Here is a 21,114-nt window from a genome sequence, read left to right on the forward strand (position 1 = left end):
GAGCAGCCCGGGGGCGAGGCCTGGCGTCGCCAGGACGGCGAGCCACGGATGTGGAGTGGAGCGGGGAGCGGGATGTGTCTTCTGCTCGGGGCCACGGGTGTGGGGAAGACGCTGTTGGTGAAACGCTTGCAGACTATCCTTCCGCGCCGGGTGGGGGGGATGGGGCCTGGGGTGTAGGTCTGGGTCCGGGGCCTGGGGGTCTGGGGGGCGCTGGTGGCGAGCGGGGTGGCGGGCGCCCGGGCGGGGGGCGGGGCGCCCGGGGCGGGGTCCGGCCAGCGCTCCCTCCTCGGCCCCGCTCGGAGACCTTGACTACCTCGCACAGCTGAGCTCCCGGGATGGGAAGGGCGACCTGGGCGATCCTCCCCCCACGCGGCCCACGGTAGGCGTCCGGCCTCTTGCAGGTTTAGGAGAAGTGGGTCCCCTTGCGGTTAGAAGAGCGCTTTGGGTTCCTTTTTTTTTTGTAATATTTATTTATTTGCTTGTAGCAGGCGGGCTCCTTAGTTGCGGCATGCATGTGGGACCTAGTTCCCTGACCAGGGATCGAACCCAGGCCTCCTGCATTGGGAGCCCGGAGTCTTCACCACTGTGCCCCCAGGGAAGTCCCTGGGTTCCTTTAAATGGAAGCGGGGGTCTGGCGGGTCAGTGTGTTCAGTACAGACTTGAGGTGGTGTCGCCGCGGGGAGCCTGGCTCTGCCTGGACAGAGTCCCAGGGCATCCGGAGCCCCCCGCCCCTCACTACTGGTCAGACTGCATTTGTTGCTCGCCGCACAGGGCGAATCCCGCTGGTGGGCGTTGGTGCCCTGGCCACAGCCAGCCTTGAGGGTTCTGGACGCCTGGGAGCATCTTCAGGCCTCCTCCCTTACGGGTTCCACCTTAGGGCCTAAACACTTGAGAAGACCTATGCTGGGGGTTAGGTTGCAGTGTAAAGGGCTGGGCACGTTGCTATCCAGGAGTTCCGTGTGGGAAAGCGCTTGTGGTGGTCTCTGTGCATCCTGGTTTTTTCCACAGGTGGGTACCAACCTAACGGACATCGTGGCTCAGAGAAGGATCACCATCCGGGAGCTGGGGGGGTGCATGGGCCCCATCTGGTCCAGTTACTATGGAAACTGTCATTCTCTCCTGGTAGGTCGTAGTCTTTTGAACTTCCTTTGGGGAGGTATGTCCCTATTCTAGCGTTGTCTAGTCCCCAGTTTCACTTTGTGTGGGATAGAGTTTGGTTTCCTGGGCAACTGTGCGAGTCAGGGAAACAGGGTCCAGACTAGAGTTGCTTCCTTCTGGGACCCCAGCCTGATCCCTAGGGCTCCTGAGCCCAGGCTAATGTGAAAACTCACAGAAGGCTTGCTGAGGGCAGTGTTCCTTTTCTGCAGGTAATTGTGCCATCCACTCATTGCCTTATTGCCCTGAGTGTGTTTTTACATTTTATGTTTGAATTTTATATCCCCTGGTTTGTCCCATCCTGGCAAGGCCTGTGCCCCAAATTCTAGGACCCTTCCTTGGAAAAGTAATGGCCACACAAGTAGAGACTTCCGTGTAGGTGAAAACAAATAAATAACACCGGTCCTTCTTGCACAGCTCACTCCCCTCTGCTCCTCCCTTTCTGGAAGCCTTTCTTGCTCTTCCTGAGCCAGGCCCGTGATGCGAGGAGAGGAGGTGTGGCAGGGATGGTGTTCCATTGCAGGGGGGTCCTAATTTCCATTTACTTCTTTCCAGTTCATGGTGGACACCTCTAACCCTACCCAGCTCTCTGCATCCTGTGTGCAGCTCCTGGCTCTCCTTTCGGCAGAACAACTTGCAGAAGCATCGGTTCTGATTCTCTTCAATAAAATGTACGTGTCCGTGAGCTGAGAGGAAACGTGGGGGTGCCCCAGGGCGGAGCTCCTGTGGAGTGTAGCCAGGAGGGTGGCTCGTTAGGGAGGGGGTGCAGCGATGGCAGCCCAGTCTGACAGGTATTGCTTTCACTCCAGTGACCTGCCCTGTTACATGACCATAGAAGAGATAAAGTCGTTAATCAGGCTCCCGGACCTCATTGCTTGTGCCAAGCAGAACATCACCACGGTAGAAATCAGTGCCTGGAAAGGCACTGGCTTGTCAGAAGTGCTGCGCTGGCTCGAGGACACCCACAGAATGAATGGTTGACTGCAGGGCCGAGAAGCGTGGCTGGCCCGCTCTGTGGCAAGAAGGCAGAAGCAAGCACTGCTTGGCCTCTGGCCATCTGCTGCTTTTATAAGGGCAGGATAGGCCCTAGAAGATGGGGTTCTGTGCTGAGTTGCAGTGATGGGTAAACTGAGGCACCCAGGTTATAGAATTCCTGACATCTGCCCTCTGGCTCCAGAGCTGGGAGAGGAGGACAGGCCTTCCAGGTGGCTTGTTTCCTACACCATCCTGGGATGGTTCTAGGGGATTTGTTCCCCTGCCCACCAGGAGAGCTGCTCTCTCAACTCTGACACAAGCTCCAACCTGTTGAGTTTCTGATACCTTGACAGTATAAGGAAGCTTGTGGGAAAACACCTATTGCTTGGTGCATTTGTGTCCTAGGGCTTCTGTAACAAATCGAGCAGCATAAACTTACGTTCACAGTGCTGGAAGCCAGAAGTGTGGAGGCTCTGAGGAAGAATCCATTCCCTGCTTCTAGTGGCTGCTCGTGCCGCTTGGTGTCGTTGGCTTGTGGCTCGCAGGACTTGAATCTCTGCCTCTGTCTTCACGTGGTCTTCTCTCCTCTTTTTATAAGGAGGATGTAGGGCCCACCCTAAATCCAAGGTGATTTCATCTCAAGATCCACAGTTACATGTGCAAAGATCCTTCTTCCAAAGGTCACCTTTGCATGTTCCGGGGGTTACAACTTGGACGTATCTTTTGGGGACACTATTAAACCTACTGCAGTCTGGTAAGAAACCCTCTGCTTCTGTGTGTGGTTGTGAGTTTCCTACAACAGCTTTCTCTGTCTCAGCTAGTGGTCTAGCTCATTGGGCCATCGGCCCAGGCCCTCAGCCTCCTCGCGGTTTCCAGTTGGTCACTCTGCGGGGGTGAGGGGAGCTCTGTTCTACAGAGGTTTTAAATGGCGCTCCGAGAAAGCTCTGTATGTCCTGCAGGGCAGTGCGGTGTCAAGTCTTCCTTTCCCTGTTGAAGCGATAGGCCTCCCAGTTCAGTGCTGCCGCTCCCTGGGAAGGTTCTCAATTGGCTCTTGGATGTACAGGGCCGGTGCCACCTTCTCAGGCAGACCACGTAGGTGCCAGTGGTCCCCCTCCATGGTGGGTCTGTGGAGATTTCACAGGACCCACAGTGACTGGCTGGCAGATGTCCCCTAATCTCAGGGCACTGAGGAGAGCGTGGCCAGACCTTGAAGTGTCAACCATTCATGGGTCACATGCCTAGTTCATCTTTTGGCTTGATGCAGGTGTGTTTTAACAAAGCATTTTAGCATTTTCCAAATGAGGCTGGTACAGGTGGCACTGTTGAGGCCCTCCGAGGGCTTTTGGAAGGCCGGCATGGCCCCCATTGGTCTCATGGGGACCCAGGGCCCCAGCACCCCTGGGTCTCTCTAGGGCGGGAACAGTTCACACCAGCCTGCCTCGGCCACTCTGACCCCAGGGCCAGACATCCAGGCCCAGAGGGGACAGGCAGGGCTACATCCGTACTCCAGGAGATTGGCCTGAGGGTTCTGGGCTCCCGTTGCCCTGTGTCCTCGACCCGCTCCCATTTCCCTAGGTGCTCTGAGAAGCGGCTCTCGGTTGGAGTAAATGTCCTCTGTGAAGAGATCCTGGAGCTGGGCAGGTGATCGTGAAGAGCCCTGAAAACAGTTTTCCCAAGACCTGCAGGACAGAGCAGCCGGTTTTGGGAGGTGGTGACTGGCTGGACGGCTCAGTCTGAGGCCATGGAACGGTGCTCTGCAGTGCCCATAACACCTGAACACGGGTGCAGCGGTGGTTTGGAGCCCTAGTGAGGACCGCTCTGTGACTGTGACCCTGGAGTGGGTGCTGGCCACCTGGAACCTGTCTTTTCCCTTCTGGGATGAAGTGAGGTTCTGAGCAGAGGCTGTCTGGGACCTGAGAATCTGGTGAGGGGCTGGGCACTCTCCCTGGAGAACATGCCACCTGCACATACTCCCCGTTCGCCCAGGTTACAGGGTGAGCTTCTGAACGCTGGGGTCCTGCTAGGCCCCCCAACACCACCCCGCAAGGTTGGCTATCAGGGGCCCATCCATCCTCAGTGTCCCCGTTCTCAGAATTGCCTACAGAGCTTGGCAGCATGGTGGCTGGACGGCCCCAGAGCTGCTGACGTGGCCTGGGTGCTGCTGGGGCCTCGCCACCTGCCCTGGTGGCTCCTGGACTTGGCCATGCTCTGGCTAGCCCCAGCCCTCCTTTCCTTCTGCCAAGCCTCCCACAGGGCCTCCTCTCCCCCCCTTCCGTGCCTTCCAATCCCCACAAGCCCCTGCTCAGTGTTTCCATCAGGTTGTCCCCCACCCCCACTCTGGTCAGCTGCGGGTAGAGAGCTCCAGGTCAGCCAGGGCTTCAGTTTCCACCAGGCCTTGCTTCAAACTGCTAATGTGCCAGAAATGGCACGTAAATTCCACCTTCCATGTCCTCCACTGAGGGTGCTGGGGATTGTGCCAGAGAGCAGGAAAAAAACAAAACGGCTCAGGAAGAGGCACAGGTCGGGGGAGAGATGGACCTGGGATTTCCAGGTCCCTGCTACGAGCAAAGGCCACAAATTTCAGGAGAGACAGTTCTGAACGGCCCCATCCAGTGATGGAAATGCCCACTGGCACTTGGAAAAGCCATTGAGCCTGCATCTCCGGGTTTCCAAGTATGGACTCCAACCATGGAGTGAGTGACACCTGGGAATAATGTGCTGCTCAGATCTGCTGGGTTTTATTATCAAGAAAAAAGGGTGTTTCAACTAGGGGAGGAGACTGCCTTCCTCTGTGGCTCCTAAGCTGACATGCAGAACAGGCCACCCTGAATGACAGTCTGATGTGCAAACCAGCAGGCCACCTGTTAGCGCACCTTATAAACTGGTGTGTCTGGTGGAGCGGACACACCTGCCCCTGCTGTTGGGCTCCTCTGCTGTTCTTGGTCTGGGCCTAGTGAGTGCCGGGATCTAAAAGAAGGAGCAGCAGAGCTAAGTGGCCCTAAGAGGGAGAAGCTCTGTTGCCACACACACACCCCCCCCCGAAGCTGGGGCAAGTACTCCATCCAGCGGGAGGGAAAGCAGCAGCCGTGGTACTTGCCTGCACAGCCCACTGTGGACCCCCAAATTCCATGGGGATGCCACAGGGCCCTCTGAACTCAGTACTGACATCTCAAAAGTGCTGATGAAAAAAAAAAAGGGCTTCCCTGGTGGCGCAGTGGTTGAGAGTCCGCCTGCTGATGCAGGGGACGCAGGTTCGTGTCCCGGTCCGGGAAGATCCCACATGCCGCGGAGTGGCTGGGCCCGTGAGCCGTGGCCGCTGAGCCTGCGCGTCTGGAGCCTGTGCTCTGCAACAGGAGAGGCCACAATAGTGAGAGGCCCGCGTACCGAAAAGAAAAAAAAAAAAAAAGTGCTGATACCGCCACCTGGTGTCTGTGTTCCCAGACTAGCTTCGGGGGTGCAAGAGTCCCCCAGGTATCAGGCAGGAGCAAAGCAAAGACCGCCTCCTGCTGGCCCCAGGCCCAGAGCAGGCCTGGAGCACCAGTGCTATCACGTGCAAGTTTTGTATTTTGTATAAAGTATAAAACAATATGTTTAAGATAATTCACTTGCTCACCTGTTAAAAATGAGTAAAAGAAAATAGTTTTAAAATATCAGTAAAATTAGGGGAATTTCCTGGCGGTCCAGCGGTTAGGACTCTGTGCTTTCACTGCAGAGGGCCCAGGTTCAGTCCCTGGTCCGGGAAACTAAGATCCTACAAGACACGTGGCATGGCCAAAAAAAATAAATCAGTAAAATTAGATAATTTAATGAATTGTGAATTTCATTCACAAAGTGATAGCTTTTTAATATTTAGGAGTAAACTGTCAAGAAATGTAAAGGACACATACGAAGGAAACCACAAACTAGCAGCAAGGAACAGAAAAGATTTATATACAGTGGTTCATAACTGGGGCAGTTTGGGCAGTCTGTAAATATTTTGGATGGTACAGCTGCAGGGTAGGGACTGTGCTACAGCATCTATATGTATCTATAAATATAGAGAGAGGGAGAACGAATGAAATTTATTTTAAGGAACTACCTCGGGACTTCCCTGATGGTGCAGTGGTTGGGAATCAGCCTGCCAATGCAGGGGACACAGGTTCGAGCCCTGGTCCAGGAAGATCCCACATTCTGCAGAGCAACTAGCCCATGTGCCACAATTACTAAGTCTGTGCTCTAGAGCCTGTGAGCCACAACTACTGAAGCCCACACGCTCTAGAGCCCGTGCTCTGCAACAAGAGAAGCCACCACAATGAGAAGCCCGTGCACTGCAACGAAGAGTAGCCCCTGCTTGATGCAACTAGAGAAGGGCCGCGCACAGCAATGAAGACCCAATGTAACCAAAAATAAATAAATAATAAGTTGAAAAAATTTTTAAAAATAAGAAAACATTTTAAAAAAGGAACTAGCTCATGTGATTTTGGAACCTGGCAAGTCCAAAATCTGCAGGATGAGCAGCAGGCTGGTGACCTGGGTTGGTGGTATATTTCCAGGCCATCTAGGGCAGATTCCTTCTTGCTTTGAGGGGGAGGTCAGTCTTTTCTGTCAAGCTCTTCAACTGATTGGATGAAGCCCACCCACCTGTATTATGGAGGGTAATCTGCCCTACTCATAAGGTCTACTGATGTAAATGTTAATCTCATCTAAAAAACACCTTCACAGAAACATCTAGAATAATGTCTGTCCCATGGTGGACATGAAAGTGAGTTCCTTGGTCTGAAGAAGTGATGGTCTCCTGTCCAAACTGGAGCAATATCTTCCGTTGTGATTCTTTCATAGTATTCTGAGCATTTGCATCTACCACCAGGGCAGCAAAGCACAGTCCAGGGTTGGCGCCTCTTCATGTCAGGACCCCCTGTAGCCCCAGGCTTCTGGCATCAGTCTGACTTGCCCCCTATGCTCAGGGCCTGCCCACCAGGGCACCTGCTGTGCAGCCATCTGTGGTCTCGGTGTCTCACGTTGGCAGACGGGACCGTTGTTACTGACATTTTGGGCCTCAGAGGGCGCAAGAGGACTACAGGCACCTCAGAGATACTGTGGGTTCCCGTCCAGACCACCACAATAAAGCGAATATTGTAATAAAGCAAGCCACACAAATATTTTGGTTCACCAGTGCATACGTTTGAAATATTGTGAAAATTACCAAAATTTGACACAGAGACATGGAAGTGAGCAAGTGCTGTTGGAAAAATGGCAACCATAAACTTGCTTGACACAGGGTTATCACAAACCTTCAATCTGTAAAAAACACATTATCTATGAAGCATAATAAAACGAGGTCTGCCTGTATGTCTAGATTCAGCCCGTCTCTGCGTTGCTGCAGTGCCCCATGTCCACAGATTTCATGGACCCAGGTGGCTATCTCACGGGAGCATGTGGGGATAGCTTGTCAGTTCCAGTCACCTTCCAAACCTGGAAAGGGGTTCTTCTGATGGACACTAATATGTCCTACTCCAATGTGCCCCTCAAATTCCCACAGTGATTTCCACAGGGCTGTGCCCCAAATGGGCATCCTTTAATAAGCCAGGTTTCCACTGCCCTCCTGCCTGACTATATAGCCAGGCAACTGGCCACTACCCATGAGTAATAACTCAAACATATGGGCTTTTACCACTGCTCAGTTCTTCCATCATTGTTAGAAAAACTGCATGCAATTCAGCCCAAACGAGCTGGTCCATTTTTACCTTTTTCAGTTAGTCTCCATTCTCTGGTCTTTATGTAGCAGCTTTCCAAACGAGATGTTGTCCATTCACTTTGGAACTGCCGTCCACAAACCAAACAGCTCTTTGTTGGTCAGTCGAGAGCTGGTGATAGGGCACTGTCCAAGTGAAGGTAGAATCCAGCACTTCCTCATGCAGTTCCAGAGTCAGTGCTGGGGGCAAAAGAGGCTTCCTGCCTCCTACACCTCCTTGCTTTCCCCAGGCACCTTGGTCTGGTATAAACCATACACCACTTTCATATTTATATGGAACCCTTCTGGGGACTGCCATCCCCATTAAAGTGTTTCTCTGACATCATCCTAGACATCATAGCTTTGTCAGAGCTTTAAGATCATCTTATGTCCTTCAGTCACTGGGGTAGCTTCAGTTAATGTCAGATGGCAAGGTGGTAAACCTTGAGGGTGGTAAACCCCCCTCAAGTGGAAGTTCTCCTGTCCAAAGTCCCAGCAGCCATCGCTGGGGGGGGTGCTCACAGGCTCTCACCCTCCACACAGGGCCACCGCACAGAGAATCTGTCCCTGACTAGCACCCCAGCTTCTACTCCCACACTGTGTGGGCTCAGCCAACCTTACCGGTTCCCATTTAGCATGTCCTGAAAGGCAGTTACATGCCTTCTGTTTTATAAGACTAGGTGGGGGGAATGTCCCCCAGACAGGTATAATATCCGTCCCCATAATACAATCAGGTAAAACAGATGCAACCACTTCACACAATGCCTGTTCAAACATGCCAATTCTACACACCTTTCCCTTACTTCCATCAACTCTTACATTCCTAACTGTGGCCTCCGGTGTTTCAGTTTTACAACACTGGGTAGGGGAAGTGTCCCCAGCCATCCCTGTAAAATCCCTGTAAATTCAGGTTGGGGGAGACAACTTCTGTACATAATACTTGCCTAAACATTCCAACTCTCATAACCCCACCAACCGTGACACTGTCACATCCTCTCAGCCTGACTGCATCCAAGTCAGGGCTTCACCCAGGCTTTTGGTACCACAGTCTTTGGGCTCCTGGGTCAAGGAGTCCTGGAGACTTCTCTTCTCCACCCCCTATTTTACCCACTCCTGTGCAGAAGTCCCCAGCAAGGGGTTGAGCCAAGAGACCCAGGCCTTCAATCTTTATCTTAGTTAACTGACCTAACTGTTGACCCAAGTGATTGCTGGTTGGGATTCTCAGTGTAATCTCTGCCTTCCGGCTGTTAAATGTCTCCAAACTGGGGTAAACAGAGCAGACTTGTTTGGGGCCCTTTAATGTTGGGGCTCAACAGAGGGTCCCTTTGGTCTGCCCAACCTAGGTAGCACTGTATTAAAACCTTTGTTTTAACCCCATCAGTGTCTGTTTTATTCATCCCATTTCTTTTTTTTTTTTGGCCACACCACAAGGCTTGCAAGATCTTAGTTCCCTGATCAGGGATCAAACCCGTGCCCTCTGCAGTGGCAGCTCAGAGTCCTAACCACTGGACCACCACGGAATTCCCCCTCCCCTTTTTTTTTTTTTTTTTTTTTTTTTTGCGGTACGCGGGCCTCTCACTATTGCAGCCTCTCCCGTTGCAGAGCACAGGCCCCAAACACGCAGGCTCAGCAGCCACGGCTCACGGGTCCAGCCGCTCTGCTGCATATAGGATCTTCCCGGGCCGGGGCACGAACCCGTGTCCCCTGCATCGGCAGGCGGACTCTCAACCACTGCGCCACCAGGGAAGCCCCCCATCCCATTTCTTAATAACCATCTAAAGAGGGGTGGGGGAAGGGGGAAGTTTGGGGTTAGCAGGTGCAAACTATTATATATAGGATGGATAAACAAGGTTTTACTGTATAAGCACAGGGAACTATATTCAATATCCTGTGATAAACCATAATGGAAAAGAATATGAAAAAGAATGTGTGTGTATATATGTATAACAATCACTGTGCTATACAGCAGAGATTAACACATTGTCAATCAACTATACTCCAATAACAATAAGCAACCATCTAATGACTGCTATCCTGCTCATCCCTTCCTGATTCCTTTTTTCTGTCTCTTTCAATATTTGCTCTATTCATCTTCTCATAACCCTTTAAAAATTTCCACCTTGTTGGGAAGAGTCCCTTCACTCTGCCCTGGGCCTCTCTCCATTCTCTTGTTAGCTAACATACTCTTCTCTGCAATACCCTTCAGTGCAAGCTGAGACAGCAAATCCCCTAAGGCTTCCCAAATTGTTTTTCGATTTTGCAGTCAGAGGGTGCCCAAGTGAAAGGGGCCCCCTTAATCACAGCATTTACCGTGACCTGGGTAACAGGCATATTCAGCAGCTGAATATCCCAGTCATCATAAAGCCAGTCCCACTGGCTTGCATACAAAGCATACCAGTGGCTCCATCTGCGGTGTTCCACGTGGCATTTACAGGGGGAGTAATATGTTTAGATAAGAGATATACCCATATATTCATATTTCATTTCTACTTACTGAAAATTCTTCCTCCATTCTTCCTCCATTAAAATCAGTCTTCCTGGGCCAAATTTCACAGGCTTAAAAAACTTTAAGAACATCTTATTTCTTCTTTGAGTCTTCATTTTTTAAAGTCAGGAATGAATTTTACTGTTCTGACTGTAATAGGGAAGAACCTTGTATTCTATGACAAGTTAATCACTAAAGGGATGTTGCCTATTAGCTTAAATTACACATAAGGGCCCATCTCTGGGAACCCTGCCTCCCAGGTAATGAGCATGAAGCTAAAATTCTTTTTTTTTTTTTTTTTGGCGGTACGCGGGCCTCTCACTGTTGTGTCCTCTCCCGTTGCGGAGCACAGGCTCCAGACGTGCAGGCTCAGCGGCCATGGCTCATGGGCCCAGCCACTCTGCGGCATGTGGGATCTTCCCGGACTGGGGCATGAACCCGTGTCCCCTGCATCGGCAGGCGGACTCTCAACCACTGCGCCACCAGGGAAGCCCGAAGCTAAAATTCTTTTAGCTCACAGGAAACATCCTGACCAGGTGCACCTGTGAATGGGTGCAGGAGGAAAGTCACACTCCTGTCCAGAGTCTGGCTGGAACCAGGACTTTTACCCCCTTTCCTTTCAGTATAAAAGAAGCCTGAATTCTAACTTGGGAAGATGGTTCTTTGGGATGCTAGTCCACCACCTTCTCAGTCTGCTGGCTTTCTGAAAAAAGTTGCTATTCCTTGTCCCAACACCTCGTCTCTCAATTTATTGGCCTGTCATGTGGCGAGCAGTATGAGCTAGAACTTGGTAGCATGACCAGTTTTTCTGTTGATTAGTTTTACCAATCCCATTTTTCTCAGGCAAGTTTTTGCACTTTCAGGACTCCCACAGGACACGATTCTCCTGGTGGTCTGGGGTCCTTTTCCCATTGTGCGGTTTGGCTGTGTTGCCCGTGGCAGCACCACGCCTCCCTCCACTGGGTAAATGCTGACAGCGTGTAATGATGTCAAACATGTGAGAAATTGCGGACAGTTTTCCCCACTAGGGAGACTTGTTTAGCCGAGTGCCCGATGGGGTCGCAACCCTGCAGGACGGTCCTTCTGGAGCCTCAACTCAATTCTGACACAATCCACCCCGAGATACAGATTCCACAGGTTAAGAGCTCAGTCTTACAAAACTGTAAAACTGCCCCCCTGAGTTGTTACAGAGGCCAATCACAAGCCTGAGTTGTTACCTCTGTTTTTGACCGACCAGCTATAAATCAGAGGTTCCCAGGACCCTCTCCTCAGGTTCAATTAATTTGCTAGAGCGACTCAGAGACACAGTTTACTTACTAGATCACCGGTTTGTTATAGAAGAAAATGACTCAGCCAGATGGAAGATGCATAGCGCAAGGTATGGGGAAAGGGCAGAGCTCTCATGCCCTTTCCAGTGCACCACTCTCCCCATATCTCCATATGTTCACCAACCTGGAAGCTCTCTAAACCCTGTCCTTTGGGTTTTGTAATTGATGGAATCATTAATTCAACTTCTAGGCCCTCTCCCCTCCCCCGAGGTTGGGTAGTAGGGGATAATTGGAAGTGAAAGGTTCTAACGCTCTAATCACAAGGTTGTTTCTCCTGGCAGCCAGCCCCCATCATTTGGTGAGCTCCAAAAGCCAATTCATTCACCTCACAAGAGACACCTTTGTTGCTCTAGTAAGAAAATTCCAAGGGTTTTAAGCTCTGTGCCAGAAATGGGGATGAAGACCACATCTCCATTTATACATAAAGCACACTATCACACATCGATTCCAAATTATTTTTCAGTACTCTCCCTATGGATGTCGAATCCACTGGGGTAGCCTTCAACTCTATGTTCATTAATGGGCTAAACCAGGACTTTCTTGGTTAAGAGAACTACAATAGAATGGGAAACTATGTCCTCTCCAGACTTAATTTGGCAAACCTGCACCCTAGATGATTCTACTAAGAGAAAAACCATTAAAATCCTTAATATCCAACTTCAACAGATGGAGTTCCCTAAGCAAAGTCCTCCCAGCCTCCGTCATTACTGTAACAAGCCAGGATATTGGAAGAAAGACTTCTAGAAACCAAAACGCTCCAGGCATCTTCAGTCAACTCATCTTTCCAATGTCCTCCCACTTCCCAGTGATGGGACTCCAAGGAATCTGGAGCTTTTCCAAGCCTCCCTCTTAATCAGCTCAGAGAAACAACTCTCCAGACTGGGAATGAATTTCTATACTGGAGCTACACTCTCAGTGCTCAAGCCCATTACTAATGAACAGCCCGTGCCTCGGAGCACAATTCCAATAGTGGAGTTTCCAATAAACCTTAGCAAGTCATGAAAAAAGACAGGAATCCACAGGACTTAGTGCTCTTCCAACAGGAGTGAACATATCATGCCCTTACACCAGACTGGTGGTAATAAAGTGAGGGAACTGGTTGACATTGCTGTTTAAAGTGTTGCATATTGTGAATTTTAATACCAGTGTGCAGGCTTCAATGTTGCTTTTCCAAGTAATGAATTCTCAGCAGATGATATCAAACTTTTAAAAAAAATTTTTAATTTGTTTTATTTTGGGCTGCATTGGGTCTTCATTGCTGCGCGCGGGCTTTCTCTGGTTGCGGCGAGCAGGGGCTACTCTTCGTTGTGGTGCAAGGGCTTCTCGCTGCAGTGGCTTCTCTTGTCGCAGAGCACAGGCTCTATCTAGGCTTGCAGGCTTCAGTAGTTGCAGCACGCAGGTTCAGTAGTTGTGGCTCGTAGGCTCCAGAGTGCAGGCTCAGTAGTTATGGTGCACAGACTTAGTTGCTCCGCGGCATGTGGGATCTTCCCGGACCAGGGCTCAAACCCGTGTCCCCTGCATTGGCAGGCGGATTCTTAACCACTGCGCCACCAGGGAAGCCCGATGATATCAAATATCATGCAGCATTTTGTGGGAAGCTGTTGGATCCAGGGTTGGTGTCACATTCCCAAAATAAAATCCAGAAAAACTGTCCACAATGCTCCCTCCCAGGCGCTCCAAATTGCCTGATGGACCATTCGAGGTTTGGCAAGTGGGTTTCACAGAGCTGCCCACCATCTCATGGGTATAAATAATTCCTGGTAATGATGTGCATGTTTCCTCAGTGGACTGAAGCTTTTCCACGTAGACAAGCCACTGTCTCCCCTGTGGCTAAGATCCCATTGGAGAGGAACGCTTCTTGAACTTCATAGTGATTGGGGATCCCACGTTATTGGTCAAGTGCTACGAGTCTGTGCCATTTGGCCAGTTCTCATCAAAACCCCCTTGGGTTGGAGTAAGCGCCAATGAGAACGTGATCGGAAATCTCCCCCTAATATCAGGAGAGCTGGCTGATTCTGCAGCCCGACAATTATCACTTGACTCACTGGCTAAAATACTTTTAGACAACCACATAGCCTTCGATTTCCTACTTGCTGAACAAGGAGGCATTTGTACGATTGCAAATACTACCTGGATAAACACTTTTGGAGAAGTAGAAACTCAATTACACAAAATGAGGACACAAGCCCAAATTTCACCTGACTCTCTCTGGTCCTTTGATTTGTTCAGCTGGCTACCTTCAGGTCTAGGGTCATGGTTTAGAACCGTCATACAAACTAAATGTCATATTATTTTTCATTCTGCTTTGCATATTTTTTATGGTTTTGTTTTGTTTCTGTTTTTGTTTTGGCCACACCTCGTGGCTTGTGGGGTCTTAGTTCCCCAACCAGGGATTGAACCTGGGCCTTTGGCAGTGAAAGCACAGAGCCCTAACCACTGGACCGCCAGGGAATTCCCCATTTTTAAACTTTGTACATGTTGCCTGTCAACCCCCTGTAGAAATGACACAATGAATAGTATGATGTTGGCTCAATGCCTTGAGATGACTGCCCATGCCTGTACCTTCATAAGACACGATTTTAAGAGTGAAAATGGCTGAGAGTTCCTCCTTCTTTGTTACTCAAATGTGGGCTCACTTGGTTTCAATCACTATGCCCTTTTCCTCTGATGTGAGACATGACGTCCAGGAAAGGTCCTGGTGCTGAGGGACAAAACACAATTCCACTAAAACTGATCAGTGATGCTCTCAAGGAAAGATTTTCATCTAAAGGGGGGAATGTGGAAATGAGCAAAGGAAAGCTCAATCAGAATGGGGCAGGGAAGCTATGATGCGAGGGCTCTCAAGCATGCATCTCTCACCACAGCTCACAGACCCAGCAGGAAGGAAGGTCTCTGTCTGGCCCATGACAAGCTACCCACCGATTGCAGCCAACAGAAAACCACCAGGGCCCTCCTAATTTCCTCCTTTCCTCCTAAAACCTAATAAAAGCTGACCTTCCATTTGTCTCCTCCAACTTGCCAGTTTGCTTGTCCTAAACTGAAATTCTTCTGATTCCAAATAAACTCATTTTGGCTAAAGACCTTATGCCATTCTTAAGGTCAACACCTTTAACCCGGGCTGAGTGTCTTGATGGCTGATCCTACCTGTGTTCTGTCTCTAGGGATGACCCGAGTGTGGGCTCCATTTCTGAGGGGTGATACCCAGCTTGTGGGTCCATATCTGAGGGGTGACCCCTGGCCTAGTCACTATCTCTGATGGGTGAGATTGGGCCTGGTGACATCTCTGATGGTAAAGTCAGCCTGAGCTAAGTTGACCAGTTTTAGGGGCACTCTGACAAGGGCCTGAGGGAATGTAATTTTCACATTTCATGTGACCAAAGGCAAACTTCCCTCACCACGACCTGTTTCGTCATTGCCACATTTATACTGTACTTGCACTGTATCCAAGAAACACCGGTGTTTCTCAGCGACCCCACCTCACCCCTTGCTCTTGCTGCCCTGCCTGTCTTGGGACCCTATTGTCAGAAGGATGCCAACATTGAACCAGAGATGTGCTGCCTGCCCCAACTGCCATGTGATGGGGGCAAGTCCTGGCTACTGCATGGCAACCAGCGCCTGGTCATCCCACGCAGGGGCCGGGGCCACCCGCCATGCAGAAACACACCCCTGAAAGAGTGCCAGCCCTGATTCCAGGTAGAGCTTCCACAACTTAAATTTTTTAATCCAAAAATAAACTTTGCAACAGGAGAGGCCACAACAGTGAGAGGCCCGCGTACCGCAAAAAAAACAAAACAAAAAAATAAACTTCATTACATAAAATGCAAACTTGGGGAAGAGCAAAACAGATTCCACAGAACTCCACTCATTCTCTAGGATTGTCAGTGCTGAGGCCTGGCGCTGACTGAGCTGTCCGGGCCATCTTTGCTGGCTAGAGAAGCCCAAGCTGGAGGGAGTGAGGGAGCCCGGCAGCTGTCCTTCTCCAACGGGGCTATGAGTGGCCTGCCCCTGTCCTTCCATGTTCAATTGCTAACAGTGTGTAAGCCCCATCCCCATTCTCTTGCTTGTATCCCACATCTGAGCAAGATGATAAACCCAGGTGCTCCCTCCTTTGGCACCTGTGGGAGATTCAAACCTCGCTGGGCCCTGCCCTTGGCAGGAACTCACACGGCCCCTCTGACCACAAGAAAGTCCTGGGCTAGGCTCCTGTCCTTGCTGTCAAGCCACTCTAGACCTGCTGGAGAGCCCTGCCCTGTCCTCCCCAGAGACCTCGATGACATAAGGACCCAGCCTCCCCAAACCTCGATGTGAGTGGCTCAGTCTCCACACCCAAACATGAGCTGGGGTGGCTCCACCTGCCCTGCGAGGACTGTGACAGCAGTGCCGTGAGCTGGTCTAGGTGGCCTAGATGCCGATCCCCACCTGTTCCCCACACCAACCTGCTGCCTGGCTCTCGCTCTAGCTGTACCGCTCTGTCGAATCCAGCAGAGCCTCACTTATAGATTTAGTTAACCGAAATCGGCAGTGTCTACAACTAACTGGTATCTAGGGACAGGATTATGGGATTGGCCCTCTGTAAAGTGGCCCTAGGTTGTGTCTCAGCCTGGACCTCTGTTTCAGAACAAAGCTGTATGTGACACTAGGCTCAAGGGAATGATGCTGGCTGCATCTCACCCAGGCACTGGCCCCATCTCTGGGGGCTCAGGAGACAGACGACGCCCTGTGTGAGACATAGGGCCGGCGGGTGGTCACTCACGAAACAGCAGTCTTTAGGGAGAAAAAACAGGAGCCCTCTCCCCCACTTGAGTCCTAGGATGTGTGCCAGGGAGAGGACTCTTGACTGCGGGCCATCTGCCCATCTACCCCCAACCCAGGTGCAGCGTCTCTGGTCCCTCACCATCACAGCTGAGTCTTTGGTCTCTTCCCAGAACGGAGGTGGGGTGGCTGTGGTGACTGAGCCCTCTGCCGCTGCTGCTGCAGTTTCTTTAGCGCCCTGTAGGCGTTCACAGCCCGCTCTCTCTCCTCCGCCATGATCCGCTGTCTGGCCGGAGAGGAGGTCAGAGGCTGGGACACACCGCCAGGGCGTAAAAGCATCTTCAGCATCAGCGACTTCTTGCCAGGCTGAGGGAGGGAGAGGGAGGTCGAGGCACAGACTCAGGAAGGAGGGGAGGCCACAAAGAGCCTAGGCCAGCCCCAGTGAGAACACGGTGCTCTCCACCGGTGTGCCCTGAACCAGGCAGCACCGAGGGGCAAAAAGGGCAACTCCCCCACCCCTGCTTACCTGGTCCCTGCTTGTGCTCATCCTGGGCTTGGCAGTCAGCTCTGGGGGCTGCAGGGCAACCTCACCAAACTTCACCGTGTCTGGAGGGGCAGAGAAGAACAACTGAGGCCTGCTGCCCACACAACCACTGCAGCCCTGGAACCCGGAGCCACTGTCCACCCACCCACCGACCCTGGGGAGACAAAGCTGCCCCGAACCAGGGCTGACACAATTGCTTTGTGAAGAGCTACCTCGGAGTAGCTCCTGCTCCAGCCTTTCTGCTGCCTTTTCCTCCCTCCTCTGCTGGACCTTAACCAGCCGTCGCTTCTGGAACCTGGGAAGAGAGCACAGTGCTGTTCACTTTCCTAAACTCTCATTTCACTGGACTCAGGAAGAGGCAGAGGTCACCCCTGCCCACGAGGGATGCATCAGGAAAGACCTCAGGTGGCTGCCTCTGAACCCCAGGACCCACAGAGAGCGCTCCGAACCCAGGAGGTCCCTCCAAAGTTCCAAGTCAGGGGTCCTCAGTGGCTGTGGCTGTACCTCTACAGCCCATCGGACAATGTCTGGAGATGTTCTGTGTTGTCACAACGTCGGGGGGAGAGGGGTGCTCCTGGCACCTCATGGGTGGAGGTCAGGAATGCTGCTCAACGCCCTACAGTGCACGGAATGGCCCCCACCCCAGAGAATCAGCTGTCCCAAGTGTCAACTGTGCTGCTGTGTGTAAACGGCCCCGCACAGCAGCATGTGTGACATGGTCCCTTATTGTTACTAGAATCAACGTTCAATGAGTTTTAGAGATCACTGTGGCTTTAGGGCACCTGGGATATGTTTTGTGTGAGGTAATTTTCACTGGCTAACGTAAGTACATGTATGATAAGAATCTGGACATAAGGAAACTCTACAAAGCTGAAAACGATCTAACTTTCACAGCTTTTAAAAGAATTTCTTCTTCTTTTTTTTTTTTTAATTTAGGCCACACCGCATGGCACGCGGGATCTTAGTTCCCCAACCAGGGATCGAATCCACGCCCCCTGAAGCAGAAACTTGGAGTCTTAGCCCCTGGACCACCAAGGAAGTGCCCAGTTTTAGAGAAATTTCTGATGAAAGCCTGGCTTGATTCATGACAAAAGTTGCAGTAAAGGCAGAAACACATCTCAAAAAGCATTTGTTTGCTGAAACTACTGCCCCAGCTCCCACCCACAGGCTCAGGGAGGTGGCACACAGCTTACATCCCAGACTTCTCCAGGGCTGAGGGTAGGGATGGGCAGGGGAGCCGCAGCTGGCGGTGGGCTTCCTCCTGGTGCCAATTTCACCACTTTACCCACCAGGAAGCTGAGTCTGAGAGGTCACAGAACTTGTACAAATGACATAGCTACAGGCTCTCAAATCTCTTTTGGGCTGGAAAGGTGAACCCTGGAAACCAGTTTCCGTGGGGTAGGCACAGTCCCCTGACGGCCTGTGGGCCCTCCTGGGAGGACACTGAGCCTCACTGTTTTTCTACTTCCCTGAAACAACTGGCCTGGGGTAGACAGCTGGCCCTCAACCTCCCTTGGCTCTTGGACACCTTGATGCTTTCCAGAGAGAGGCACAGACAGAGCTAGGCCTTCGGAGCTCTGTGGGTTCAGAGCCTTCCAGAAGCGCTGAGGTTAAGTGGCTGCGGTACAGAGAAAAACACCCACTGACTCCAGGTCCTGCTCGGCCTGAATCATGGGGTAGGTGGGGTGCCCCCTGGCAACAAGATGCTATCAATGCAGAAGAAATGGTGGCACCCCACAGCCCTGCCTCCCAGCCCCTGCAGCCCCCACTCACGCTTTCTTCCTCTCCGACTTTCCCTTCTTGGGAGCCGCCTGCACCTCAGGCTGCCGGCTGGCCTGGTTCTTGCTGAGGAACAGCACGTGCTGCGCCTCCTGCGCCATGCGCTGCACATAGGCCCTGTCGGACTCCCACTTCTTCTGCTCGAACTTGGGTACAGCGATGTCCGGCTCCATTCCCTTTGCTTCCTTCTCCAATGTCTTACTGAAGGCCACCTGGGCTGAGGACAAAGGGAGACCTCAGAGGGGAAAGTCGTGAAGCGAAGGCAGGAGGGAGCAGGTGGCGCTTGGCTGGCCGCCCATGTTCATCTCCCCTCCCCTGGCCACGGGACGGGAAGACCAGGCTCACGTAGGAGCTAAAGAGGATCTAAGATGCCAGCTGGGGGGAACCTGGGGTGGGACCCCTACAGCCCACTGGTACATGTCAAAGATGTCCTCTGCAGCTCGGTTGAAAAAGGAAACAGGAAACAACCTAAGTATCCGTCACTAGCTGACTGGCTGAATGAATCCCCCTATGTTCATCCAGAGACGTCACTGCACAGCTGCTGAGAGCTCGGTAGAGCTACGATAAGGACACGGAAAGACCTACAAAATCCACTGGTAGCGAAAACCCAGGACACCAAACAATATAGAGAATGAAGGTATAGCTTTTACCTCATAAATATGTGAAAATATGCATATTTCCCCTGGGAGGGTAAACAAGACGGACAGACAGCAGTTTCTTTTAGGGGGAGAGAGCAGGATTGAAAGACAGGGAAGGAGGCCACGCCTCACCTCGTATCTTTCAGTACTGTTTGATTTCACCACGTGTGTAAGTTTATGTCTTTTAAATAACTTAAACCCCAAAAAGAGCTGATTCAATAGAGCATGGTTCAGAATGTGCCATCTTCCATCTGGGCCAGCACCCTCCTCTACCCCTCCCCCTCCTCAACTCTTTATTTCACTATCGCTTTGGTAGCCATCTAACCCCCAATGAAAAGCCTAAGGTTGACAAAGAAATTACAAAACAGCATTGCTGAAAAATCAGTCCCATGTTTGGGAAAACAAGTACCTGTACGTGTACACAAAACAAAAACACTCTGGACCCCATTCCCCAACATCTGGAGTGTTATCTCTGGCAGAGGCTGGCAGCTGGGCACCCTACCTGGCCTTGGGGGAAGGGTGGGAGGGATGAGTTTCTCAGGGGGTCTGATCAACTCCCTCCGTAACCTCTAGAAACCATACACTTCTCTCCACCATGATTTCTGCACTCAGGTCCAAGGAACCATCATTTCTTACTTGCAAGAGCCTCGCTGGCCTGCAGTGTCCTCTCGCCCCCTCGACTGTTACACAGTGACCTTTCCTTCAAGTAAATCTGAACTGACCGTCCCCTCTGATGGATCTCCACTACTCCTGGGAGGGGAAAATCAACACTTCCACCTTGGCCCATGAGGCCCCAGGGGCTCCTTTTGGAGCCTCACCTGAAACCACACCGCCACCTGCTGCCAGCCACCAGTTTGGCCCTGGTGACACCAGCCTTTGGTCAGTCCTCCACAAGCTCCTGCACCGCCTGACTGCTGGGGTCTGGCAGATTTCTTCTGCCTGAAACGCCACTGAATACTTGTGCAATTAAGTAGATTCAAACACGCAAGGCTTTATGGCCACCCAGCATGGGCCTGCAGTTACCCTCTTTCTTCCTCTTCTTGTTACTGATGGGGTTTTTCATCTCCTGGCGGCTCCTCATGATCTCTCGGAGCCGGAAAGGGATTTCCTGTTCATCTTGGTTCTTAGGCTTGCAATTCACTTTCTTCTTTTCTTTGCTGGGAAGGAGAACACGGGGGTGAGACACGTCTCCAATCGAGCATAAGCAGAATCAGAGAAACTGAAGCTGAGCCTGGAGAAAGAAACTTCGCAGGCCACCCTGGCCGCTGTAGTGCGTGCCGGTCAAGGGAACACGGCCTCATCCTCGCCCGCCCGGAGGCTGTCCCTGGACCGGTTTCTCACAGGACGCTGGGTGGGGGGCGCTCCGAGAGCCCCAGGGAGGCCCGTCGCTCCCTGACCTCGTCCAGGATAGCAAAGACGGCGCCCCGGAAGGTGACAAGTGCCACACCGGAGACTCCCTCACGCCTCCGCCCACCCGGCTGACCCTCCGGGCCGCCCACCGCACGGACCACACAGCGCGCTTGGCCCGGTGCGGGGAGGGGTGCCGGGGAGTCTTCAGGACGATGAGACCGGCACCCACCTGCGCGGCCCCGGCCGTGGCGCCGAGCGCTGCTTCCCCGGCTCCTGCTGCCTCCGGCCCTGCGGTCGCCCTGGGCTCCCTAGCCCAGCCTTCCCCGCCGTCCTCGCCGGCGCCGCAGCTCGGCGCCGGGTTCCCGCCATCTACACGCCCTGCGCTCAAAGGAGAAACC

General features: G+C 52.1%; 2 protein-coding genes across 6 annotated transcripts; one reads left to right on the plus strand and one right to left on the minus strand.

The window, feature by feature from the left end:
- Positions 1–31: 31 nt before the first annotated feature.
- On the plus strand, positions 32–6,063 carry ARL16 (ADP ribosylation factor like GTPase 16). Of its 3 annotated transcripts, XR_003791959.1 has the most exons (6): positions 42–133; positions 321–379; positions 1,009–1,122; positions 1,711–1,826; positions 1,965–2,884; positions 3,706–6,063. XR_003791959.1 is itself a non-coding variant. In XM_029211987.1 (5 exons), the coding sequence occupies exons 1-5, from the start codon at positions 49–51 to the stop codon at positions 2,134–2,136; spliced, it is 546 nt and encodes a 181-aa protein (XP_029067820.1). In that variant the 5' UTR covers positions 42–48; the 3' UTR covers positions 2,137–2,885. The 3 variants fall into 3 exon arrangements, 1 of the variants encoding a protein (XP_029067820.1); XR_003791960.1 differs by lacking the exon at positions 321–379 and having other exon boundaries at positions 32–113; XM_029211987.1 differs by lacking the exon at positions 3,706–6,063 and having other exon boundaries at positions 1,965–2,885.
- CCDC137 (coiled-coil domain containing 137) lies at positions 5,256–21,113 on the minus strand. Of its 3 annotated transcripts, none has more exons than XM_029211985.1 (6): positions 20,946–21,113; positions 20,390–20,523; positions 18,723–18,945; positions 17,162–17,244; positions 16,932–17,011; positions 5,256–5,474 (listed from the first exon to the last, which is right to left on the minus strand). In XM_029211985.1, exons 1-6 carry the CDS (start codon positions 21,083–21,085, stop codon positions 5,286–5,288), a joined length of 849 nt encoding a protein of 282 aa, XP_029067818.1. In that variant the 5' UTR covers positions 21,086–21,113; the 3' UTR covers positions 5,256–5,285. The 3 variants fall into 3 exon arrangements, with proteins under 3 accessions (XP_029067818.1, XP_029067819.1, XP_029067817.1); XM_029211986.1 differs by lacking the exon at positions 5,256–5,474 and adding an exon at positions 13,092–14,354; XM_029211984.1 differs by lacking the exon at positions 5,256–5,474 and adding an exon at positions 13,092–16,771.
- Position 21,114: the final 1 nt, after the last annotated feature.

Source organism: Monodon monoceros, unplaced genomic scaffold (genome assembly GCF_005190385.1).
Source record: "Monodon monoceros isolate NGI ecotype Baffin Bay Population unplaced genomic scaffold, NGI_Narwhal_1 Super_Scaffold_9, whole genome shotgun sequence".
Lineage (NCBI taxonomy): Eukaryota > Metazoa > Chordata > Mammalia > Artiodactyla > Monodontidae > Monodon > Monodon monoceros.